Source organism: Neophocaena asiaeorientalis, unplaced genomic scaffold (genome assembly GCF_003031525.2).
Source record: "Neophocaena asiaeorientalis asiaeorientalis breed wild unplaced genomic scaffold, Neophocaena_asiaeorientalis_V1.1 scaffold82, whole genome shotgun sequence".
NCBI lineage: Eukaryota > Metazoa > Chordata > Mammalia > Artiodactyla > Phocoenidae > Neophocaena > Neophocaena asiaeorientalis.
This window is the reverse complement of record NW_020173068.1, coordinates 12,220,010-12,247,108: the sequence shown is the minus strand read 5'-3', so window position 1 is coordinate 12,247,108 and position 27,099 is coordinate 12,220,010. Positions and strand designations below refer to the sequence as shown.

Below are 27,099 nucleotides of genomic sequence, written 5' to 3'. Positions count from 1 at the left end.
TATCTTTTGATCAATATTTCTATTCCTTTGCTCATATATTATTACAGATGAACTTCAGAATTGTTCAGAATTATTCTTTTCTTTTTTTATATATTTATTTATTTATTTTTGGCTGCATTGGATCTTCGTTGCTGTGTGCAGGCTTTCTCTAATTGTGGTGAGCGAGGGCTACTCTTCGTTGTGGTGTGCGGGCTTCTCATTGCGGTGGCTTCTCTTGTTGCAGAGCACAGGCTCTAGGTGCGCCGGCTTCAGTAGTTGTGGTGCGTGGGCTTCAGTAGCTATGGCTCGCAGGTTCTAGGGCGCAGGCTCAGTAGTTGTGGCACACGGGCTTAGTTGCTCCGTGGCATGTGGGATCTTTCCAGACCAGGGCTCGAACCCGTGTCCCCTGCCTTGGCAGGCAGATTCTTAACCACTGCGCCACCAGGGAAGTCCCCAGAATTATTATTTTTTAATATATCCCTGACTATTCCAGTCCTCACTACAGAAAAAAAAAATTATATATTTACATATCTGTATTTCTCTATGTGTACCTATATCCATTTGTTGGGATTTTGATTGGCTTTTACACACGTAGTAGGATAGAATTGACGTCTTTGCAAAATTGAAGAACGTGATATTCACTGCACTTACTCAGGTCTTCTGTATACACCGTTGATTTGGTAAATATTTATAAGGTACCAACCTTGTGATGAGACCTCTATAGGTGTTAGGGACATGGTGACCAAACCGACATGACCCCTATTGCCAACTCCTGCTTATTTCTTATTAAGGTTAATTGTAAGTATATGTTTATGGCAGTCACGAACGGCAGGTTTTTGTGTGTTTTTTTCACTCTTTATGTTCCCCAGCTGGTTATTGCTGGGAGATGAGGTTGTTCATTTCCCTTCAGGCCTTCTGAGGTAAACATTTCCTGTTGTGCCAAAAACGTGTCATTTCCACCACCACCACCACCACCACCACCACCCCCACTTCCACCCCCCGAGTACCCAGAGGTTTTCCAGAGTGCCACCTGCTTCTTGTTGATATCTGACAGCGACTCAGAATTACAGTTTGATCGACGACATCAGCTCCTAGGGATTTTGTTCAGAATGCAGTTGACACAAAGGGTTAATTGCTGCACTGATGTCTGGTGCGAAAATTTAATGATGTCTGATTTCCTTATTCAGATTTACTAGCCCTCAAGATTTCCTTTGTTCTGGAGCCTCGTTGTCACGCCAGCTGTCAGTTTGGTTTTGTTCCCATTTAATTTCATGCCGTGCTCATACAGGGGTGAGGACATGGCCAAAGGATCTGGCTCAGGAGTGAGGGGAGTGAGGAACAATTTAATTGAACTCTCAAATCACTGGCTTCTTATTTTAGTTTTGTGTTCTTCGAGAGCAGTCCCTCAAAACTGAGTGATAGAAATGAGAATTAACGTTCCAATCATCCTGCCCAATTTCTAAAACTGTGTTCTATCATAGATGGCCAAACACTATCCAGTTTTATGGGAATTTCTTTCCCTAGGTGATTGCCGAGCTATATCATCTCTATTTATTGGTTTCTCCTCCTCCTTAACAGTATGCTCATTCCCCGCCTCACTCAGATCCGTGGGGCATCTGGCTCCTCTCTGATGGTTTAGGGGTGTCTTGTCAAAGAACATTGAGTCCTGTGTGCCTGCAGCACTAATTCTTCACGTGTGTGATGGTGGGGTAGTGGCAGCTATCATTTAATTGAATCTGAACCCTGTCTTATGACTCCAAATCCTGTGCCTCTTCCACTGCATCACATACGTGGCCAAACGTACGAGTAACTCGGTTCAGTTCCTAGGTGCATTGATTCATCGCAGTCATTTTGGATATCTGTAGTTTCTCTTCTTAACCTTCCGATAGAGTTACAGGTCTTCTAAGTTCACCAGAGTCTCTTACTTACCTTTATTTTTCTCTTTTAAGTTTTTAGGGAAATCTCCCTACTGCATTGAAATATAGGGTACCATGTGAAGGCCGTACAGCAAACTGGTTAAGAGTGTGGACTTTTGAGTCAAATGGATCTCACTTACCAGCTAGGTGACTAAGCAAGTTATTTCGCTTGTGAGGCTGGTGGTGGTGGTGGTGGTGGTTTTTGTTTTTGGTGTTTTCTCAAGTGTAAAATAGGGAACTACCTCACAGGATTATTGCCAGAAGTAAATGTGATGATGCATATAAAGCATGTATCACATATCGCAGTGCCTGGCACAGAGCCTGGCACTTAGGAGCTTACTGCTAATATTGTTGCTGTGGCTGGTATTAATAAAGATGATAATTTTATCTGACTGCTTCATAGTTGTATAGAATTCAACCTATGACCCTTAGCTTTTAGCTTAGGACAAAATCTTCTTAGTCTGCCTTCATGACAATCCTGTAACCACCACTGCTTTTATTTGCTACTGTAGTCTCATGTATTATTCTTAAGTTTATTGCATTAAAAAAGAAGAAGAAAGGAAAAATCTGCACCTGCAATTCCAGATATGGCTGCACTCTAGCTTTGTAAAAAGAAGACAGTCTTTTTGGACTTGGGTCTTTGCTTTGTACGTGTCCCTTCTGAGCCTGAATTGGTCTGCTTTCTCTACCTGTATTTCCTTGGGTGATTTCTCACGTGGATTTTCCTTTTACTCAAGGAAGTCAGGATTATGTTGCCCAATTTAGTTATTTAGAGCCACTCCCCGCCAGTGTCATCTACCCCTAGAGGATCTATCCTTAGTCTCTTACCAATTGTTTATCTGAATTTTTAGAGATCTGATTTCCCAGATTCTGGGCTGCTGAGAAGGTTTTTGTCAGGATTCATGTTCTTGACTATCCTGGGGTCTAGGATGTCATCCTTTTCTCACATGGTTCCTATTACATATACTTTACCAACCAGTTCTTGCTTGTTGGTCAAAATTGGGCCCAGGGTGGCATCCCCATATTAATTTGTTCATTGTCAAGGGGTAAATAAGAAATAAATAAGACTAAGCAGCTATCCAGATTGGTACTATGTTTTAATTCTGTGCTGATTACATGATCTCCATCATCAACAAACCTTCTTTGTTTTCTAATTGGATGGACAGATGCTAATAGGCTCCCATAGCAGTTTAATTTCCTACTCTCTTTCCTTTTACCTTCTCCTCACCATTCTTTCCACCCTTAATTCTTAACTTTCTACACAGGTATATGCCTTCTTAATGATATTCAGCTTTGCTTCCTCACTTTATTTTCCTCTAAAAATTCTCCTGGCTTCTTTCCAACCTGACACAGCTCAGAAACCTTTCCCGTGATTTCTTCCTACTTGCTTGGCAATATGCTGCCCAGAAGACCTTGGTTTCAGCTACAAACCTGGAGGTTTTGCTTTCTACCTCTGAAGCTTTGAGGAACTGTTAGGATAGAAATGACCAACCCAGACATAAAAAGACTGCCTGTCCCTCCAGTCTGCTTCCCATTTTCAGTCCATCCAAAAGCAGATGGAGCCTGATTCGAGCTCTGATTCCGTTTTACGAGTTCTACTGAAAGTAGATGGTTGAGGCTTTTATTTGCTTTTCCTGGTCTTCTGATTAGATTCGGTGCAAGAAAATTGGGAAACACGTGAGAGTAAGTTTGCCTGGGCAGTGGGATTGATATTTTATGTTTACAGTTCCTCTAGTCCTCCGTAGTTTGGCTGGTTTTTTGTTTTGATTTGGTTTTCGTTTGTTTTGAGAGAGGGGGACATATTGCAGTGCAGTTTTAGGTGTCTGCCCTGCTGCATATGTAGAGGGGGGATTCCTTTTAGACCTCTGACATTAGGTCCATATTTAGAAGTGACGGGTTTAAGGCCGTTAGTCAACAGCTTCCTGCGTTGTTTCTTGTTCTCCACTGAAGTCATGATTAACACCTGGGCTTTCGTTCGTTTGGGTCCCCTCAGATACACCTATGAGCGAATTGATGGGCGAGTACGGGGAAACCTGCGCCAGGCAGCCATCGACCGGTTCTGTAAGCCAGACTCAGACCGCTTTGTCTTTCTTCTGTGCACCCGAGCGGGAGGCCTGGGGATCAATCTCACAGCTGCCGATACCTGCATCATATTTGATTCAGACTGGAACCCACAAAATGACTTGCAGGTAACCGTTAGGATGATTGCTGTTTGCCTTAGCTGTCCCTGAATCCAAGAACATCATGACAGGGCCCGGCTTAGCTATAGAGAGTGTCTGCCATGCTCCATGCTATTGCTATGGCTTCGGCCAGATGGCAGGCTTAGGGCCTCGGTCAGGGTACAATTGAATAAAAAGTAAATGTCGACCCTTCCCATGAATCCAAGTGGTTCTTTCCTTTTACTACAAATCAAATGGTATATCACAGTGGTAGCCTCCAAATGTAGATTGGAACTACTATTTATCATCAGACGTAAAGAAAGATACGAAGCTTGCCTAATTCTCTAGTTCTTGACATACGGATTGATTCTGGCGTTTTCACTCACTTTGTTTGTTAGGCGGTCATATGTCGTATACAGTACATGAGATGACCCAGAGGGCTAGGAAACTTCCCTGGTGTGTCAGGGGTGACTGAGGCTTCCCCAGTAGCTCATTTGCTCTCCAGTGAGTGCAGCATAGTAGGGATGATGTGGGCCCAGTTAAGGGTATTTGCAGATTAAATTTGCTCGTTTTAACCAAACTGAATAATGGTGGCTTAAAAAGATTATGGCAAAGATTGGAGCTAATACATTTTAAAAGCAAGTGTAAACAAGCCAATGACAGAGCTAACACTTCTGGTTCAGAATTCCTCATCAACCCCGTGTGAAAGTGAAAACAATGACATTCTAGCCAGATTGCACAATAAGTCAGTCCAAAAGATTCTGACTTGTCAAGAAGGCTATTTTAGATGACAGTTTTACATCCATTATCATTAACAACAAACTTCATCCTGAGTGCGTATTGGATCTTGGGACATCTGCTGCTACTCAGAGTGTGAGTGTGTGGCTCAGAGAGTGGTGGGGACCGCAAAACCTTTTTCATGATACAGGTGGTTGATAAGAGAAGTTTGAAGGCTGCTGTTTCACAAAACTGAGGAGGTGCCCTAGGGGATACTACCGGGAAGGGATGCAGAGAAAAGGAGCTAAGGTGATGGGTATCCGGGCTTCTTCTCTACCTACCATGTCACACAGAGTCATTCTGCTTTGTCTTTTTCATTTAACGAGTTTCAAAATAACATTTTGTTTGAAGAAAACAATCTACTAGTTGAAAAACCGGTGCTCTAAATTATTATGTTGGTGACAGCTGGGTAAAACGCAGGAAAAAAATCATCGTAAAACAAATTCTGGGGCACTGTGTTCAACATCCAGCTTCAAACATGAATGGCTATGACCAGCTCACCATCAGGCCTTTCTGCTGGTGACGGGATATTTCGGTCAAAGATGACTTGCTAGATATGACGAATAACCAATTTTTAAAGGAGTTAACATAGTCAATGCCAAAGTGATACTAATCAGTAGGAACTGTTTGATCAGGTCACCAGCAAGAACCTAATTAGGATAGTGATGTAGATCGGGGGTGGGAAACTATTGCCGGCGGGCTAGCCGCCTGCTTTTAAAATAGTCTCATTGGGATATAACCACACCCGTTTGTATACCTGTTATCTCTGGGTGCTTTCATGTTACAGTGGCAGGGTTGAGTATTGCAACAGAGACCTCATAGCCCACAACGTCTAAAATATTTACTATTATAGAAGATGTTTGCCAGCCCTGAGACAGATGGTTCCTTAGGTAGTAAGTTCTTGACCCCTGTAAAGTTCTGTGCTCCTTTGCAGCGCTCACCTGACTGTGAGGCTCGGAACCTGGGCCAGTGACGGTATGAGAAACGGGTGGCCATTTGGAGGCCATGTTAGCTGGGCACGCCTGAAGGACTTTCAGGAGAGAAACTGGAAGCGTAGGGCTGGCGTTTAGAGACAGGTCATTGTCAGAGGCAGAGATTTTGCAGTCATCGTGCTCCACCTAGTGAAGTCTAGACATTGAAGGTGAAATGCCAAGAAATGGAAAAAGCAAGAACGAGAATGTCCAGGCCTGAAGGACAAGGTAAAGTCCTCTAAGGTGATTGATTTGTCTGTGTACCAGCCAGATGGGGTGGGTGGCGCTGTCCAGAATTAGGGTCTGGGGAGAAGGGAGCAACTTTGGAATGGCCGTTTTTAATGGCCCCTGCTGGGGGAGTAGCAGGAGATGAATAAAGGAATAGCAGTAAAGTCCAAACTGAAATTGGATAGTGTGAGAGTTCTGTATGCCAGGTCAGTTTCTGAACTTCTAACACTCAACCTCAGTGGAGAAACAAAGACCGTGAACATTTGGGCGACTTAGGAGTGGAGAACACTTGTGGAAGAACATAGCAGAAGGTAAATGAGTGACGGTGTCAATGAACAGCTCCGGGTCCACGTTAGAGTTAGAATTCCTCAACTTGTGGTCTTCCAGACTGGCTGCTTTTTTGGTTATTTTTATTCACAGCTTGGTAACCAAGAGGAAACCCTCCTTTATTTTCGAGATGTCTGACCAGACTAGGTAGGAATGAAAGAATTGGCAAGAATAGAGTAATTTTCGGGCAGGGAATTGGGTCTGTGGTTATTGGGGAGTGGGGTTGGTGGGCTGTTCTGAGTTGCCCCCAGAGACGGAGCTAGGTTCTCGGCTTGCTTGGCATGGGGAGGAGAGCACGAGAGCTGGAGACTACCCCCCGAATGGTGCGCACTCAGCACACTCTCCCTGGCATTTGCCCTTCACCCACGTGCTGTGAATGTGATGTAGAAGGCAGAGTCTGGAGAGCAGGGTGCTGAGACCATCGTGTGGTTCACAGGACTGCAGCTGAATCAGCTGTGAAAATCAGCGAAATGCATTCCTATCCCTAACGGAGCAGAACACTCAACCAGGCGGCTCCCTGGTGCTGTCCTTGCTCGGAAGTTAGGTCAGTCGTTCACACATATGCACGTATTCTGATACTTTTTGTAAATGAGTGAAAGCTTTCAGTCATCTTTAGTTCTTCATGGTTATTGAAGAACCACAATTCCTCCTCTGATATAAGATGATCGTATTTCCTTTAGAAATGGGCTTGGCATAGAACATTCATCTGTGAGTGGATTGAAGCACATGCTACCTGATATAAACATCAGGGCCACGAAAAGAGAGTCCCATTATGAGCGTGGTCTTACCCTCTACCCTAGTGGAATTTTAGCATAGCTCCGGAGGTCGAGTTCAGATGGTAGAACATGTAAGTGTTCACTCTGGTCTCAAACAGCCTGGACAGATGTGGTGCAGTCCGTGCTTATCCGGAGTCGGGACAACATGGGGAAGCAGTGACAGTGCCGGGACACTGCTTCTTGACCCCTAGGCAGACCCCCTCCGAGCCTTGATAGGGAAGCCAACCCGCTTAGGGGGAGGCTGGGCTCAGCCGAGTCCCTGAGGCAGGCCTGCAGACAAGCCAGCTTCCATGGCTGTGGAACAGAGCTGCACTGTCTGAAAACTCAGCTAGAAGTCAAAGAGCAGAGTTACCTTTTCTGGTGCTTTTTTGTTATTATTAAAAGTTCATTCATTCAGCCTTCTGGTCTTTTTGCTGGGGTTTCCTGTGCTTTGGGGGTAGAATTAGAGGCTTAAGACTTGCTAGAGAAATATGTATGTTTTTAAAACCTAGGTGTTCATAAATCAGAGGACATTGGATGTCATCCTGTTTCCTTTGGTCTCATTAGAGTCTGAGGAGTCCAGTAAATTGTATTTCTCTCCCTTTTGCCTCCAAAAGAACCAGTTAAGAAATAGACCCAGGAGTGCAAAGGATCAAAGCATCAGCTTTAATAAATTGTGATGGTGCAGTAGATGGTATAGCTTGACCTGTAGCCAGACTTAGACTTCCGAGGACTCCTGCACTCGTGCACCCTCTTCCCACAGTTAACCTTGCCCACTGAGAACTGCTGGCAGCCACCTGCAGAGCAGAGGCTGTCCGCGGAAGCCTGCAGTGACAGAGGGGGGACTCTGCCCTCCGCAGGGGATGGGGGGTGGTGAGTCTATAGGAGCTCGGACCGGATCTCCCGTTTCACTGATGAGATCAGTCATTCCTTTGGAGTAGAGAGGAAGGAGGCGAAAGAGACTGTTGTGTTCCTACCTGGGAGCCGACATTCCCTCCCGGAAATACGAGGACAGAGAACTAGGGCTCCTGCTCTCGTGTCTACTCCATCAGCCCTTCCCAAATCCTTCTGCTCCCCTTTCCAGACAAGTGAAGGCACAGGGTCCTTAGGTTCCAGGACAGTAGGTTCTAGTAAATCAATTTTTAGGTCCCTTTATTAGGGAGGTCTTATCTAGAGGATCAAGTAAATGCCCCATCCTCTCTCAAACCTTGAACACGTCTGTGTTAGCATCAGTGTGTGTGAAAAATCAAGCTGTGCCTTCTCCCAGGAGGGACGGCTGTGCTTCAGTCCTGGTACGTCAGCTGCCGCAGGTTTTGTGTAGGTTTTCTATGGCACCTGTAACCCCTGAGTTCAAAAAATGGCAAAGGGTGCTTACCGTAGCCTGAGAAGGGAAAAGAGCAGTGAAAAACTGGTTTCTTTACTTCTTCTCTTTACCTCTTCTCACTGCTGCCAGCTCTGAGGGCTGAGTGGGCCTGTGGGGAAAGCAAGGTACCGTGCCACCCTTGCAGAGGCCACAAGGTGACAGTGGTAGCACGGCACAGGTCCCGTCCTTCCTGTGGATAAGGTTGTCCCCGAAGGGAGAACTCAGGAAGCCTGGGCGCAGGTGTCCTAGCCGAGAGCACAACCACAGGGTAATGCAGCTCCTGCCTGTGCCGAGAGTTGTGGAAGGGAGGAGGGAATCCAGCCTGAGGAGCCAGGGGCTTGACACTCCGCTCCAGGAAAGGAGAGGTGCTAGTTCCCTTTGCCACTTCCTCTGCCGCCATCATTGCTGGCACCGCCTCTTGCTTGGTAGAATGTATGCCTGCACTTGGACGTCTAAACTCTATTGAGTTTACTTTTCCTCGCTAGGAGAAAGTAAGGCTTTGTGAGTGCTTCATTACATGGTCCAGGCGTTCAGTGAATGTTTGTTATGTTTGTTGAACACTGGAATGTGCCGGGCACCGTTTAAAGTGTTGGAGACACAGCAGTGACCGAGACCCATGGTGTGTGCTCTCATGGAGCTTTCATTTTAGTGGAGCAGGCAGGCAAAAAACAAGGAAAAATAAGTAAGATAGTCCCAGATAGCGATACTTATTACGAAGAAATGAAACAGGATAAGAATAATGGGGATTGGACGCCCTGATGTAGAGGGTGGTGTAGGAAGGCTTCTTCAAAAAGGTGACATCTGAGCAGAGACCTAAATGATGGGGGTGGGGATCTTAAGTTATAAAATCAGTAGGAAGAATGTTCCAGACAGAGGGAACAAGAAGTGTGACGACTTAGAGTGGGGTGAGCGTCGGTGGTGCACCTGAAGCAGGTGGGACAGGTGCTTACGGTACAGTGTCAGTCCCAAATAAAGTGAGTCAAGTTTCTTTTAAGTACTCTCCTGCCTCTTTTTTCAGTGTCCTCTCTTTCTCACTCCCTGCTCCTTTTTTCTGCTGCCCAAAAGCTCCCTTTTCCCATGCCATTAACTTGCCTCTCCTTGCTTCCTATTCTCAGCCAGGTCTTGACTGACTTATGACACATTTATTGAGCCCTACACACCAGGCCAGGCCCTGGGGAAAGAAAAGTGCTCAGGGCTTTTGAACCACGCAGTGGAAATAACAGTGCAATGAGCAGGTATCGGCGGTCTTTTCCAGAGATGTTTACATTGTCAGAGGGGTTGATACCTCTCCCCAAAGGATGGATCTGGAGCTGGAAATTTCAGATTCCAAAGTGGGCCTGCAAAGGAGATAGTTGAGGGAGGGCAGCTTCCCAGTCGGTACCCGCTGATCCATACTGCACTGAGAGCCCCTGATTCCTCTTCTGATGAGTAGGTGGCCAGCGGATACAGACTTCCTGTGTGCCAGGAGAAATGTAAAATTGCTGGACGTGAAATAAAATACTCATGTGTAGAAAATGAACTGGGGAAGTGTCCCAGCATGCTAGACGTGGCTGGGTTCTTGTGGGACTATAGGTGATTTTTTTAACCTCTCTGATGATGTAGATTTTCATTCAGGTACAAACAGTATTTCAAAGTATTAAAGAAAATGTACCTTTAAAATGTAATAGAACTAATAATTTGAAAGAGTAATATAAGGATCAAGAGAGGAATCAACATTATGTGTGGTTCTTTGTACCAGCTATTTAATTTTCACGTGATTGTAGAGACGTGGTGTAAGGTTCTGGACTTCCACCTGACAACAGTGAATTGAATCAGTTGGAAATCTGTCACTGTTTGGAGACTCCGCCTTTCTACCCATCACAGTCATTGGGATCTGTGTCTGTTTAAAATTTTTCTGAACCTGACTACTTGTTTCTTGTAGGCTTTTGTTCACCTCAAATGTGTTAAAAAGGACAGAACGAACTAGGTGCCTACAAATCATGAAGGAGAGCATTGGAGCTCTGTAATTTCCCCTGGGGTGGAGGGCAGTGGGGGCAAGGGGTAGCACCACTGCCTCCTACTGGTGGTCTAGCTCCAAGGGTTCTATGTTTATACGTTTGCTGGTGTGTTTTGTTTGCGCTTCACCTCAGTTGTTGACTTAGTTCTCAATGTTTCTCTTTACCACATTTTTGTGTGTGTGAGTTCTGAAAAGGAAAATAAGGAATATATGAGATTTGACTGTCAAATGGCAAGTCTCTTAAATGTGGCAGGACTCATCCTGCTATCCTTCAGGTAAGTCATCTTGGTAGAGAATGTGTTTATCTCCTGGTACCATCTTGCTGCTCGTGACAGTGCCCCCTGCCCACCCCCAGCCCCAGCAGAGGTTTGTTTTCCAGACACGGGTATCCCAGGACTAGTGAGGTGGCTTCATGGTGACATGAGAGTCCAGGTCCCTTCTGTCTCTCTGCTCCACCATCCTCAGTGAGTGTGGTTCACACGCTCTTGCTTCCAAGATGGATACTTCAAACCCCAGGTAGGAAAAATAAGGAAGGAAGGTGTGACACTTTTTTCAAGAGAGCAGACCTTTTCCAGATATCCCTGATAGACTGCTGTTACGTCTCATTGTCCAGAACTGTATTACCTCGCCAGCCCTGGGAGGCTGGAAATGGTTTCAGTTGAATACATCGCTGCCCTTCTATAAGAGTCAGGGTTCTGGTATTGAGGACAAATGGGGATATGGATTCCAAGAAGGTAATAAATTAGTGATGTCTGTAGCTCTCCTCTATTAGACCTTTGCTCAGAATATTTCTTAAGCTCCCTCTTGTAATTTGCCCTAACACCAGGTAAGCCAAAACAAAGAAAATCAGTGTCAGTACTTAATGAGCACATATTATTACTGCCTTATAGTTTCCACAAACCATATTATTTACCTTGATCACTTCCTTTATTTACCAGAGCTATCCATCAGATTTTCTCCTAATAATGAAGATTTACAGTCACTAAAGATAGTAAAAGAAGGTGTGGCAACTAGTTGTAATAGCCAAAAACAAAAGAACTTAGTTGTCCATCAGTAGGAGACTTACTGCCTAAAACAGTATGTTCAGCTTTGATAAAAGAATGAGGAATATCTCTACATACCGCTATGGAGTCATCTGGATATATTGTTGGGTGAAAAAAAAATAAGGTGGAAAAAGTATGTATAGTGTGCTAGCATTTATCTAAAAAGGCTGTCTATCTGCCTGTCTGTCTGTCATGTCTCCCCGCCATGGAAAGATTTTAAATGGTTACCTCCTAGGGGGAGGCGGTGAGGGAACAGGGAAGTGACGAATAGAAACTAGTTTTTCTGAATATGCCTTTTTGTGTATTTGACTGTGGAACCATCCGAAGTATTTTATAGCGTTATAAAACAAAATCTTTAAGAACTTTTTATTCTGAAATCATTTTAAACTTTAAAAAAGGTGCAAACTAGTGCAGAGTTCTAGGATCCTTTGCCCCGCTTCCCTTAATGTTAACACTCTGTATAACCGTAGTGTAATTATCGAACCAGGAAATTAACATCAGTACAGTGCTCTGATCTGCAGACCCTGTTCAAATTCCTTCATTTTTCTATCGGTGTTCTTTTTTCTGGTCTGGGATCCAATTCAGGATTTCACATCTCCTTTAGAAGTTAGAACTCCTTAGCCGCCTCCAATCTGTGACATCTCCTGTCTTTCCTTAGCTTTCGTGACCTTGACACTTTGGAAGGATACTGACCAGCCGCTTTGTAGAATTGTTTCTCACTTTGTGTTTGCCTGATGTTTCTCTCATGACCAGATTTGAGGTTATGTATTTTTGGCAAGAATATCATAGAAGTGATGTTATATCCTTCTCAGGGGGTACGTGATGTTGATATGTCCTATTACTTGTGTTGTTAACCTTGATTACTTGGTTGAGGTGGTGTCTGCCAGGTCTCTCCACTGTAAAGTTACTATTTTTATCTTGAAACGTAGTCAGTATGTTGGGAGGAGATATTTTGAGATGCTATAAATATCCTGTTTCCTATCATACTTTTGCCTGTTAATTTTAGCATTCATCAGTGGTTCTTGCCTTCAGTAATTATTACGATGGTGTTTGGCAAACGGTAATTTTCTATTTCAGTCATTCCTTCTACAGTAGGAATTGGAATCCTACTGTAAAGAACAGCTGTCCTTTGTCCCCCGTTTCTTTATGTATTGGTATTGGTATGGATTCCTGGATATCTGTTTTACGTTATAGGTTATAATCCACTACTCGCATTGTTTATTTTGACGTTCGGATTTGGCCATTAGGAGGCCCTTCAGGTTGGCTCCTCTGTCCTTTAGACATGTTCCTGTCAGTTTGTGAGCACTTCTTATTTTCTGGCACCACAAGACACTCGGGTTCATGTTACATTTTTCGTGCCATATCCATGGAACTGACTGTTCCTCCAAGGCTCCCTGGTTCCTTTTAGTTGAGAATGGCATTTAGAAACCAAGGTCTGGCTACTAGGTGTGCCCATTGCCACCGGAGTGTTACTGGTTCTAGACTCTGAGCAGACAGAGCTAGGAAATAACAGATGTGCGTACTGACACGAGCACTGGTACCACACCTCTGTATTCATTCCCTGTCTGTCCATCTGTAGTGAGATTTCTGATTCCAGTCCAACATCACAGGATTCCTTCTAGCCTTCTGCACTCTTCCGAATTCGTAACTCCTTTCTCTGGCTGTGAGAAGCCTGGTCTCATTGTCATAACACAGTACATCTTTACTCATTTGTTCAATCTTCGTATATGCCTAAAGTAGTTTCAGAATTACTAACCCATATTCTACAAAAAAATTTACTTGTGCGTAATATTGGACTAAAGTGTTTTTTAGGTCATTGGTCTTAAAGTATATAATCAAAATACCAATTTCCAAGGTTACTTGGTTTAGTTTTTTTCTTTCCCACCCCCTTCATTGTGGTTAAATTAATGTGGGAAAAATCAATCCCCAAAATTCAAAAGCGAAATGAAACAGTTGAACCTAGCTCTATATGATGTGGACAGCATAACCCCAAGAGTTATGCTCAAATGTTTGTATTTCATTTTTCAGTATCTTCATTGTGTTATAATTTCAGTTTGCAACTCCAATATACCCTTTATCCAGATTCACCAACTGCTAACATTTTGCCTCATTTACTTTATCATTTCTGCCCTAACTCTCTCCTGTCTCTCTGAGTACATACAGAGACCTACACACGTGTGTGCAGGCACACACACACCACTTTTTGTCTGAACCATCTGAGAGTAAGTTGTCCCCTGCGTGCTTTAGTGTGTATTTCCTAAGTGCAAGGACATTCTCTTATATAACCAGGGTTCAGTTCTCAGAATAAAGAAATGAGAATAGTATCTCTAATCCATAGTCCATATTCAAATTTTATCATTTCTTTCAACATTCTTTATAGTTGTTATTCCCCCAGGATCCAAACTAGGATCACCCACTTCGTTTAGTTCTCACGTCTCCTTTAATGGGTCAGTGCCTTGATCTTTCTTTTCCTTTCACGACCTTGATGTCTTTGAAGGGTACAGGCTAGATATTTTATAGATAGGCCCTTATTTTGTGTCTGTGTTTCCTCAGGATTGAGTTCAGGTTTAGTGATACCTCGAAGTGATATGTCTTCTCAGTGTGTCATGTTGAGAGGAACATGATGTCCATTTGTTGATAATAAGTACTTTGAGCTTAGTTAGTGGCATCTGCCGGATTTCTCTACTATAAAGTTGCATTTTTCCCTTTGAAATTACTAAGTAGCTTTGGAGAGAAGCTTTGAGACTATGTAAACATCCTGTTCCTCATCAAAATTTCACCCACTGGTTTTAGTTTCCTTTGATTATTTTTGCCTGGATCAGTCATGACTGTTACGGTTGCAAAGTGGTGATTTTCTAGCAGTCATTCTACATTTTTTAGTTACTTTCTACTCTGAGGAAGAGTTTTCCCTTTTCTCCCATTAGTGTATTTATGTCAGTATGTACTCATGGGTTCTTCTTTTATTCAGTGGGTTATATTCCATACGGTATTTATTTTGATGTTCAGATAGTCCTGGACCTAACCAGCGGAAGCCTCTTAGGTTTCAGGTGTTATTTTGATGCGTCTCCATCATTCTTTGAGTACTTCCTTACATGTTTCAGGCTCATCCTGTACTTTGACTACCCTGGCCCTGGAATTAATCATTTCTCTAACATGCGTTGTTCTCTCTTGTTATGGAGAATGGAGTTTAGAAACCAAGATCTGAGGGTTCGTTATGTTCTTTGCTACTGGGATGCCATTTCTTCTAGGCCCTCTCAGTGGACACAGCTAGACTACATACATACACACACAGGGAATATATATACATAACATGCATTCATATGTATATGTGTATATACATGCATGTGTCTACATAAACATGCACACGCATTCATGTCTTCGTGTGGTTTTATACACATACGTGCACATCTAACCATGAGTTAATACTGATACCTCCAAATCCATTCTAATGCCACAGAGTTGTTCTAGTTTTTCTTCTTTCCATATTTGTAACTTCTTTCCTCAGCAGTGAAAACCCTGGCTCCTGTTACCCTCAGTATATTTACACATTTGCTCAATCCTAGATTACACAGAAAGTGTGCTAGAATTGCTGATCCTGCCACTGTGAAAAAGAAACTTATCTGCCAGTGTGTATTTATTTTTTATTTTTTTAATAAATTTATTTATTTTTGGCTGTGTTGGGTCTTAGTTGCTGTGCACGGGCTTTCTCTAGTTGTGGCGAGCGGGGGCTTCTCTTCATTGCGGTGCACGGGCTCTAAGCACACGGGCTTCAGTAGTTGTGGCTCACAGGCTCTAGAGCGCAGGCTCAGTAGTTGTGTTGCACGGGCTTAGTTGCTCCGCAGCATGTGGGATCTTCCCGGACCAGGGATCGAACCTGTGTCTCCTGCATTGGCAGGCAGATTCTTATCCACTTTGCCACCAGGGAAGCCCCAGTGTGTATTTAAAATTTAAAACACTGGAGTTCGTACATTCTTGGTGGGATATATCCCAGGGTGGGAGGGCAGTAAACCTTACATTGTTTTCAGTAGTTATGTTTCGGTGGTGATCATGATGATACTGTTTTTCTGATATTTCCTGTATTTGCGGGATAAATCAGATGAGTAATGATATTGGCATGGTTAAGAACTGAGCTTTTCAACATGGTTAAAAAGCAATACAGATGTATAGTTAATGAAGTTAAAACCCCATAGTCCCAAATTTGAATTAAAATATCAGTATGATTTCACGATGTAATTTGTCTTATGTGTGCCCATGATCGTATACACTACACACACACAAACGCTTCTGCTTTTACCCACTGAGTAGGCCCAGGAACAATGACCAACCTAGTGGCAGGGAGCATCCCTAGAGCATCCAGACTGTTGTCTCTACTGCCACTTCCCACTGAAAGAAGCTCTTGGACTACTTGAAAAAATGGCTGAATCCAGGTTTGGGCAGGAAATATATAATGGGAGCATGGAACATGTCATACCAGAAAGCAAGGGAGCTGTTAGATACTGCTGGTCTTTGATATAACATACAAACATAAATACAGACATATCCATATCTTTTTCTTTATCTATGTGTATATTCACACACACACACACACACACACACACACCCCTGTGAGTTCATACTGACACCTCCAAATATAATACCAGAATTTTTTATAGTTTTCCTCCTTTCCATATTTGACTGAATCATGTCAAAAGAACTCAGGAGCAGGCTTCCCTGGTGGCACAGTGGTTGAGAGTCCACCTGCCGATGCAGGGGACACAGGTTCGTGCCCCAGTCCAGGAAGATCCCACATGCCGCGAAGCGGCTGGGCCCGTGAGCCATGGCTGCTGAGCCTGCGCTCCACAACGGGAGAGGCCACAACAGTGAGAGGCCCGCGTACCACAAAAAAAAAGAACTCAGGAGCCAACTTGAGGAGTTTTCCATAGGCCATATTTGAATAGCATTAAGAAACTGGGACTTCCCTGGTTGTGCAGTGGTTAAGAATCCACCTGCCAATGCAGGAGACATGGGTTTGAGCCCTGGTCTGGGAAGATCCCACATGCCGTGGAGCAACTAAACCCGTGCGCCACAGCTACTGAGCCTGTGCTCTAGAGCCCGAGAGCCACAACTACTGAGCCTGCATGCCACGACTACTGAAGCCTGTGTGCCTAGAGCCCGTGCTCTGCAACAAAGAGAAGCCACCACAACGAGAAGCCTGCACACTGCAATGAAGAGTAGCCCCGCTCGCCGCAACTAGAGAAAGCCTGCACACAGCAACTAAGACCCAACGCAGCCATAAATAAATAAATAAACAAACAAATAAATTTTATTTAAAAAAAATAAAACAGCAATGCAGTAAAAAGTAGCACAGATATTACTTAAATGCATACTTGCATTGTATTCCTTAAGAAACTAATTATAAAAATCTTCATTAGTCACTTTTGGAGGGTGTTCATTTGGAAACTGATTAAATAAAGAGAAAGAATCAGACATTTAGCTTGTCTCTCCTATATGAACTGTACATCAGGATAACCAAAAAATTGCTGAGGGGAATTGTAACCGCTAATGAAATCATGGCTCTAGGCAATGATCATCAATTCAAAAGAAAGACAACCAGACATCATGTACCTTTTGATGGAAATTTATACACCAACTATGGATTACACTTGCCAAAGGTAAAATCTTAACCTGATCAAGTCTCAAGGTATAACTCCAGTTTAGAGGAAATAAAGGGGACGGAGGAATCCATTCAGTGACACAGCCAAAGTGCAGACGGCAGAATATAGACTGTGAGAAACTGTAGGACAGATACCTGGTCTCTTCAACAAGTAATTGGCATTTGGAAGAAAAGGAGAGATCAAAGGCAGAGATATATCAACCAGTTACAGTGCATGGGCTTTACTGGGATCCTGATCCAAACAATCAAACTTAAAGAAATATTATGAGATGAGCAGGGAAATTGGAACACTAGATAGTTAGTACTTAGTATTAATTTTTTGAAGCATAGCGATGGTAATACATTTTCCTAGAGTCTTTACGTTTAGAAATACATATTGGAACATGTGAGGATGAATCAGTACGATGCCAAGGGTTTGCTTCATAGTAATCTTGGAGGGTAGAGGCATAGCAGAGATGAAGCAAGAGTTGACCATAAGAGGTCCTTATACTTTTCTCTACTTTCGTCTATGAAAATTTCTGTATTAAAATGAGAAAACTTAAAAAGTGGTGCTGCTTGCTCTGGGTGAGACATTTCCCCAGAGAGCGAGACAGCATCCTGGGAATGAGTGCCTGCACTCAGACCACAGGCTAGGGAGGGTAGGAAGCCAGGTCCTTCTCATCACTTTGTCCCAGCATACAGCAGTCACTCAGTAAATAACGGGCAATGAAATGGGTGCTCTTGAAGGGGTAGCTGGCATTTGGGTGAATTCTATTCCAGAATCAGTCCCATGACTCGTAACTGTGAGAGCCAGCCACTCGCCCCACGTGGAATATAAGCATTTCCCCGTTCCTTGGGCTGCTTCCGTTCTGTCTGGTGACACAATGTGTGTGACCCTCCTTCCTTCCCAGGCTCAGGCCCGATGTCACCGGATAGGCCAGAGTAAAGCCGTGAAGGTGTATCGCCTCATTACACGGAACTCCTACGAGCGGGAAATGTTTGACAAGGCCAGCCTGAAGCTGGGTCTGGACAAAGCTGTCCTTCAGGACATCAACCGAAAGGGCAGCACGAATGGAGTGAGTATGCCGGTACCTGCTTTCGAACCTAGAGAAGAATTTATCATGCGGCCCAGGGCCTCTGAATTCTTCCTTCCTACAGCCGTTTTAAGGTTCCCTTTCACTAAATTGAGCCAGGCCGCACATCTTTAATGGGTAATTCCCTGCAGTAGAGGGTAGTTCAGGTTCAGGTCTCTGCATTTTATAGATGAGTAAAGGAATCCGTAGGAGCAGTTGGGTGGTAGGATTGCCCAACATGCAGTAACATTTCAGTAAATAGAGTTTTACACATTGCCTGTTGGAAATCAGTAGATCTTAACACTTAACTCTAAATTATCACCATGCTTTTTATCTCATACTACAGACTTCGAGCTCCCTGAAGGTGAGCTATTTTATCTTACCCGGCACCCCTAACAGTACTTGGCACGTTAAAGACATGCAGTGCGTGATGATCAACGAAAAAATGAATGAATGAATGGTCAGCTTGAAATATGGCAGTTAATACAATCTTCTTTTCCCCCTCTAGAGGGGATAAAAATTGCTGCTAAGATTCTTGAATTGTATTAAAGTCTAGGCAAACAAAGCAGAATATCTCCTTAATCTCTGGCCCTTCTGAGTTGTCTTTAGTCCAGATGTTCTACATCCTCTTAGCTATGCGTATGTTGCTAAGTTTAATACTTCAAGTTACCAGTGCTGGGAGTCATGGAATTCCCTCCTGTGATTGATATAAAGAGAACCAGATTCTTAATTAGAACCAGGAAAGGGTGTTTTGAACTCCCATTTCCTGTTTTCAACAAGCAGTTGAGAAGATAACACTTGGCATGGGATCCTTTCTTTAGTTAAGAAATGACATCATTTCCAATACTGTTGTATTTATTTAATAATGAATAACTCATTATTCTTTAGCTCATTTGGTACATCTGGAGGTTTTTAAAGATACAGACTCAAACTGAAACATAAAATAAACATTAAATATATTCTCTTCAGTGGTGCATAGTTTTAATGGTTTGTGACACTTGATAATAACCAGCATCCTGAGGAATGTTAGGGCCACTGGGTCGTGTGCTGGGTTTTATTCCAGAGCTCCCTGGAGGATTGTCTGCCTGCCCTCCCCATCATTCTCTTGAGTGTCTATCTGGGTTTTCATTTTCTAAATCTTGTGTCTTTAGTCTTCTGACATGTGCAGTCAGTGGAGGAACTGGGTACTGAATCATGAAGGTCAGATTTGAGGCTGTTTTTCTCCTGTGCATTTCCCACTTTGTGAGTAGCCTTTGGTGACCTGTCCAGGTACAGCAGCTTTCAAAAATGGAGGTAGAGGACTTGCTCCGGAAAGGTGCTTATGGTGCCTTAATGGATGAGGAAGACGAAGGCTCCAAGTTCTGTGAAGAAGACATAGACCAGATTCTGCAGAGGAGAACCCACACCATCACCATCCAGTCTGAAGGGAAAGGATCCACTTTTGCCAAGGTATAAGGCCCTCTCCGCAGAGTCCACGTGGGGTGGCAGTGGAAAGAAAAGTCTTTATTCTTTGACCCTCATTAGCCCGGCTGCTATTTGTCTAAATGCAAACCGTTGAAATGGTCTCTGGCTACACAGCTGTTCTGTGTGCCACCCTGGAGATGCAGGTTCTTAGAGAGGCTTTGAATAATGGGTCACAAGCTAGAAAAAAAATCACGCTGAATCCTTGGAGCTGATCTTCCGTGGGCAGGATAGACAGTTGGGTTTGCAGTTTGCCGCCTTCACTATTCACGGAGACTGCTCCAAAACCCTCGAATGGTCATCCCGAGTCCCTTGGAGAGCACTCCTTGATCAGGGAGTTGAAATTCCAGTGAACACGTATTTTGTTCATTTCATGAGACAAGAGATTTTATTCAAGATTCCCAGCTTCTAGTCTAGGTGCCTTTTTCCTCTGCCCGTCAGGTCGCTGGATTTAGAATTCAACTAACCAGACCACTTGTTAGATCACTCTCAGGTTCTCTCGCCATAGGTTCTGTGAGCTTCATGACCTGTGTGATCAAATCACCTGTTTGATGGCTTATGGGGGAAGGGCTTTTTCGGGGACATTTTGTGCTTTAGAGGCATAGCTCATCTCTGTACACCTCATATGGCCCAGCCAGGGCCTTTCCCAGAGTGGAAACTTGGGGATTGGTGACCTGAAAGAAAATCTATATCCAGGGAAGTTTTAAGAATCAGCCGTTTCACGGGCAGCTGGACATACGTTGCCATCATCTCCCAGGGGTTGTCCTCCTGCTTCCAAGTTTAAGTTATAAAAAATGATCCTGTAGGTTGAAATTGTAATATCCTCACCCCACCTTTAAAATAAAATTTTAAAACAATAGCTTCAAGATTTTCACTTTCATTTTGGCAGCTCTGTTAGGGGTTTTGATTTTGAATGCGGATGGAGAATATTCTTGAGTCTCTGGTGCATTTGAGATCACACAGGTGTTTTACAATTGGTGTTCAAGTATAGTTTATTGGCTCTTTCTTCTTCACAGGCTAGCTTTGTGGCTTCAGGAAACAGAACGGATATTTCCTTAGATGACCCAAACTTTTGGCAGAAATGGGCTAAAATAGCTGAACTGGACACTGAAGCAAAGAGTGAGAAGGTACAGCACTGAGAATATTTTATTTCATTGAACATTTCACTGGTGTCTTATGGGACCGTAAATTCCTACCAGCTCAAATCATTATTTACTCCTAAGCCTTAGTTCTTAAGTAAGGTGCTGTATGTAACCCACTTAAAACATGCCTGGCACATAGAGCTTGAGAAATGTTATCTTTAAAGTGACCTAATGGGGCATACAGTCTGCTGGGTGTCCAGGAGATTCGATAAAAACAATTAGAACTGGAACTGGCCAGACAGGTCAAGATCAGCCCTCTGACCCAAGCCAAAATCCTATCCTTGGCATGTGACCGTTTTCCTCTATTTCGACACTTCGTATGCAAGGAACTTTACCTCTGACGAACATTAGAGGAAAAAAGCGTGGTGAAGAAAAGTTTGTTGGGTTCACCTCCATTCTTTTCAGTATCTTGAATTTTCCTATTTCTGAACATGAGAAAGAGAATGGCCTTGGAATAAAACCAGAGTTTGGATACTGGCTCTGCCACTGACTAGCTGTATGTCTTTGGGCAAGGGAGCTGACCTCACTGAGAGAGTGAAAAAAGACATGTGAACAAAGGAGGTGGTGACGCCCACTTGGCAGAGTTAGAGATAACATTGTGAAGGTGGCTGCCCAGCCCATGTGAGGCAGCCCATACGTGTTAGTTTCCCCTCCCTCCATCTCTGACCCAGTTACCTTCCTCAGGGATGAGCACACATCACTTTCTGCCTGTCTTCTTGGGTGAGTGTTGAACTCTCATGGACTCACAGACCCAGGAGACTGTCCCTGCTTACATCTAGCTGATTCAGTAACCAGCGTCCAGCCTTAACTATTCTTCCGTAGGATCGCCAGAGGTTGCTTAATCCAACCTCTTTTCTCCTGGTAGGAGGATTCTGCAGTCCCCTTAATAACCTGTTTCTAGTGTTTAACAATGTCACAGTCAGGGAGTTACTCTGTGTGCAGGACAGTGGGCAAGAGGGGGAAGAAAAAGCTCTTGCCCTGAGACAGTAGGCAGGAGCTTAGCTGAGCTTTGGGAAGAGGCATGGGGGGAGGGGCGAGAAGCATAAAGTGATGGAGACCAGAGAAGTGATGGTCTTGGCCAAGGGAGCCGCCAGAATGGGTGAGTTTCCTGAGCTAGAGGTTATCTTTTCCATGAAAGACAAAAGGTTAGTGGCACCAGTGGAAGGCCAAATGAAGTGGCAGTAACTTGTGTTCGTCTTCCAAAAGTTGCTGAGCAGATGGAATTCTCTGACTCCTCCTGTCTCCAGAGCACAGGCGGCCTCCGCATGCCAGGCACAGCAGCTGGGGTGCACCACTCCCATCCTTCTTGGCAAGAACAGGAGGCCATTCTGGCGCTGGGGGGACTCGCCTGCCCAGGCCCCTGTTAGACTGCAAAACCAGCAGATGGGGGCGGCCGGCACTGGGGGCGGAGGGACACACCAACTTCATCAAGTCCCAGAGTGTCCCCTCTGCTTGTCGTGGACACGGCAGGTGTGCTGGGAAGAGGCTTTCCTGCTGGAGGACGAGATGGGGCTGGTTCTTTCCCAAATGTGTCCTGAGGAACAGCAGCAGGATCTGCATTGTGATGCAGGGAGAGTGAAGGGGACTTTCTCCCCAGCAGTCCTCTCTTGTTTCCAGGAAAGCTTAGTGATTGACCGCCCACGCGTGAGGAAGCAGACCAAACACTACAACTCTTTTGAGGAGGATGAGCTCATGGAGTTTTCAGAGTTGGACAGTGACTCTGATGAGAGGCCCACGAGGTCCAGGCGCCTCAATGACAAAACCAGACGCTACCTCCGAGCCGAGTGCTTCCGGGTGGAGAAGAACCTGCTCATCTTTGGGTGGGTATTGGCTTCACCTGTTTGTTCTTGTTGTTGTTTTCCCCTCTTTGGTTCAGTCCCTGAGATTTGTCCAGTGTGTCTCTCCACTCACCTCTGGGGTCTGGGCTGATGGAGGGTCTGTTGGCAGAAGAGGGAGCTGTGCCTTCTGCCCGCAGCCCCCTCAGTCACTGCACTCTGCTGCCATGTTGTGGGCGGGCCGTGATTTTCTCATATGCTTGTTGCTGCAGATCTCTGCCTGGTACTGATTTCCTGCCTCTTTCCCCCAAGGACATATAAGGAATCAGTGTAGCAGATGTTAGAGTTAAGGCATGATTCATGCAGGGCTCTGGCTCTGGTAGAAGTAGAGGGTTTAGCTTCTGGGAGCTCACCATTGCTTTCAAATACTGCAGCTGGAGTCAGTTGGGTTTTTTAATAATTTTTTTTATAGATTTATTTATTTTTATTTGTTTTTGGCTGCATTGGGTCTTCCTTGCCGTGCGCGGGCTTCTCATTGCGGTGGCTTCTCTTGTTGTGGAGTGCGGGCTGTAGGCGCACGGACTTCAGTAGTGTGGCACGTGGGCTCAGTAGTTGTGGCTTGCGGGCTCTAGAGCGCAGGCTCTGTAGTTGTGGCACACGCGTTTAGTTGCTCCGCAGCATGTGGGATCTTCCTGGACCGGGGATTGAACCCATGTCCCCTGCATTGGCAGGTGGATTCTTAACCACTGTGCCACCAGGGAAGTCCTGGACTCTGTTTTAATTCCAGACTTACTCCTCGCTCCAGATATTTTCATCCCTCCCTTCTTAACATTCTAGTGGCCGTATGAAGCTCTCTGTGTCCAGTGTCCAGGTCACCTCAGTGACATTTGGTGTGCTACAGTATGCGATCCTCGAAGGTCTTTCAGGACAAAGCCCTCAGGGTGATCAGTAAGCCCAGCAGGGGCCGAGAAGCACTTGGCTTCTGTTTGTCCTGCAGTGTTGAAGGCGTGCGTGGCCCTTCTGCCCTCTAACACCATTCTGTATTTCCACTCTCAGCTGGGGCCGGTGGAAGGACATTCTGACCCATGGACGATTCAAGTGGCATCTGAACGAGAAGGACATGGAGATGATTTGCCGGGCCCTGCTGGTGTACTGTGTCAAGCACTACAAGGGGGACGAGAAGATCAAGAGTTTCATTTGGGAACTGATCACGCCTACCAAAGATGGGCAGGCCCAGACCCTCCAGAACCACTCAGGTGAGGGGTGGCACGGGCCGTAGCCAAGAAGCGCAAACCCCTGTGGTTCCCTCTCTCCTCCCATGTGGGCCCATGTTGCCGTGCTTTGGGCACATCGCTTCCTCAGGTGTATTTCCAGAAGGCTCCCTGTGGGAAAGGATGCTGGTGTTTTCCATGTGCATTCTCCCTCAGAATCATCCAGTGTTAGCTGTGATGTTTCGTTTAAGTGCAGGTATGCCCTCTTGAAGTTCCCCACGTGCCGGCCCTGCCCACTAACCTGGGTGTCACAGGGGTTCCTTCTCTGATATGGGGACTCACACAGCGTGCCCTGCCTCAGTTCCACCTCTGTCTGTGCGTTTCGTTGTACTGCTCCTTCCCTGTGCTGAGACACAGCTCACCTTCACGTCTCAGACCGAGCATTCCTTTTCCCCGGCTAGCCTGTGAGGTCCCCACGGGCACAGGTTCTGCTACACCTTTCTTTTTTTGTTTTTTTTTTTGTTTGTTTTTTTGCGGTACGCGGGCCTGTCACTGTTGTGGCCTCTCCCGCTGCGGAGCACAGGCTCCAGACGCTCAGGCTCAGCGGCCATGGCTCACGGGCCCAGCCTCTCCGCAGCATGTGGGATCTTCCCAGACCGGGGCACGAACCCGTGTCCCCTGCATCAGCAGGCGGACTCTCAACCACTGCGCCACCAGGGAAGCCCTGCTACACCTTTCTTGATCCTGCAGGACACTCGGTAGATTCTTGCTGCCCGACTGAATGGTCCTGGGGGTTACTAAGTAGGGGACCGGCTGTCTCCTTGCCATCCCTGCCTGGGGGACAGAGGAGTGGGGCCTGTCGTCCAGGGCCACCGTGCGTAGCCCGGCTGCCTCTTTGCCACCCTAGCCCAGCTCTGTTCCGACAGCTGTGTTTAAGCCGTCTCGGCTCATGTTCCGTACCTTTCTGTCTCAGGGTTGTCCGCTCCAGTCCCCAGAGGGAGGAAGGGGAAGAAAACGAAGAACCAGCTGCTGCTCCCAGAGTTAAAGAACGCAGACTGGCTGGCCACCTGCAACCCCGAGGTGGTCTTGCACGATGATGGCTACAAGAAGCACCTCAAACAGCACTGCAACAAGTGAGTGTGCCCCCCTCACTCCTGGTGGCAGCTCCGCTCTGACAGCGCGGCTTCCTGGGACCCCCCACGGGGCTGTGGGAGGCCACTTGATGCCCCTGTACCACCGTGCAAGGTCTGGAAAGGCGGATAGGCTGTGTGCTCGAAACTGGGTCAGGGTTCAGTCGCATTGAAGCCTCTCTACCTCCTTTAATCATCCCTCTTCTCCCCCGGAACCCGGCCTCTCTTACCAGAGCAGTTCGTACAGGATCTTCTGACCTGACTCTCAAAATCCACGGAGGACGCTGGTGATTTCACTGCTCACTCTCCTTTTCCTTTCCCTCCCTCCACCCCTGAGGGCACATCAGGGAGAGCAGAAGACTGGCCTTGGTGGCCACTGCTCTCAGCCATACCCGATTGCCAGGTTGCTTCCTCTTCAGATTTGCTTTGACATTCATGGCCTCCCGGTGTTTGGTGGACATTCATTTGAGATAGTATTCTTTATATCCCGAGGCTAAGAGCTGGGGTGGGGCAGGTGGAAATAAAGGAAAAAGTGAGAAAATGAAACTGTTCTTGTGAAGTTTAGTTTGGGGGAGTTAGGGCACCCAGCCACGAAACAATGACAGGTTTGCATGTGGGTACTTGCATCGCTGTACAGTGTATCTGTTAGAAGTAAAAGGACCCTTGGCAACCATCTAGCCCAGCAGCCCAGCTTCCTAGGCCAGGCAAGACTTACCTCCTCAGCATTCCTGGTAGGCAGTGAGAAGGCCTCAGCTTGCATACCTCTGGTTATAAAGAGTTTATTATCCTATAAATCAAGATGTTTTGCCAGGTCTTTTCTTCCTCCCTGTAGCATCAACCTAATGGTTCTGTAGTTGTTGGGTTGTGGTTATTTTTCCTTTACTGCTGAAGTCTAACCCTGTCCTTTGATCCCTCCAAATATTTGAAGGTAGGTCTCATCCCCAGTACTGTAATAAAAACTACCGCACACAAAGGTACAAGCTCTCTGGGGCAGTAGATCTCAAGCCAAGACTTAAAGGGCACTCGCTGTTGATAGCAGAGCCTGGCTGGGGCACGACCCGACGGCATGTTCACTGACTGGATCAGAGTCACTGTGAGGGAGCAGAAAGGAAGCTGGCAGGGACAAGGGCTCCTTGATGGGAGACCTGGTATGGCAGGCTCACCGAGGAGTCTGTTTTAAGTACTAAGCAACCATATTTCTTGAACAAGTGAGACATGATAAAGAGTGATACTGGGGGAGAAAAATTAATCCGGTAACAACTTGCAAGATGGAGTAGGTGTTTACCTGGAGCTGAATGGCCAACTAGGAGAGTTCTGTCATAATACTAAGTATTGATCGTGATGACCTAGATTAGGGTGCTGACTGTAGAATTGGGGAGAAAGGGTCAAATACGAGAGCTGTGACGAAAGAAGAATCCATCGTGTGTGACGAGGAATACAGAAAGCAGGTAAGTCTGTGGCCGTTAGCCTCATAGGCTGGAGAATGGCGGTGCTTGCAGCCATGACAGAATCAGAATCGTTATATTCAGTAAACGTTGAAGAGCAGCATGAAGGACTCAGGTTTTGCCTCATTAAGTCATAGCAGCAACATTTGGCTCTCCCGTCCCCAGCTGGAGAGATTAACATAGAACTTCGCTTGACACCCGCACAGATGATCACAGATGTTGAGCCGAACTAATTGTGACCTTTGAGGAATTCCTTAACATTTCTAACCACCAGCCCCAAGATCTTTCCTGAGTGCGGGCCTTACCCCGAGAATCAAAGAATAATGCAGTAAAGCACTTCTCTGGGTTTGAAGAAGCTGACTGCTGTTTATTCATCTGAATCTGATGGAGAGTATTGTCCTCTTTAGTTCTGGCTCAGCGACCAAGAGATTCAGAGCCGGCAGGGGCCTTGCAGCTCCTCCCACGCAGCGTGGGAATGCTGTGGGCAGTGTCCCAACAGGGACTCCTCCAGCCTCTGCTCGAGCCTTCCTAGTGATGGGAGTTTACCACTTCTCAGCAATACTCATTTAATTACCAGATGATTCTAACTAATTGTCCTTCCGTATATTGAATCTAAAATCCGCTTCCTTGAATCTTCCACCCTTTGATCTTGGGTCCTGGTTCTGTCCTGAGGTGCACCAGAGAACAGGCAGAGTTTCTTTAGCATAACTGGACTG

At 45.5% G+C, this 27,099-nt stretch overlaps 1 protein-coding gene across 2 annotated transcripts in view; it reads left to right on the top strand.

Annotated features, from left to right (window-relative positions):
• Positions 1–27,099, top strand: part of CHD6 (chromodomain helicase DNA binding protein 6) — a 208,879-nt gene that overhangs the window by 134,316 nt on the left and 47,464 nt on the right. For both annotated transcript variants that reach the window (XM_024742930.1, XM_024742931.1), the window contains 7 exons: positions 3,889–4,084; positions 18,058–18,222; positions 19,489–19,668; positions 20,697–20,807; positions 22,440–22,642; positions 23,654–23,853; positions 24,782–24,941. In XM_024742930.1, the coding sequence (XP_024598698.1) occupies positions 3,889–4,084; positions 18,058–18,222; positions 19,489–19,668; positions 20,697–20,807; positions 22,440–22,642; positions 23,654–23,853; positions 24,782–24,941 (1,215 nt within the window). The remainder of the gene's footprint in view (positions 1–3,888; positions 4,085–18,057; positions 18,223–19,488; positions 19,669–20,696; positions 20,808–22,439; positions 22,643–23,653; positions 23,854–24,781; positions 24,942–27,099) is intronic.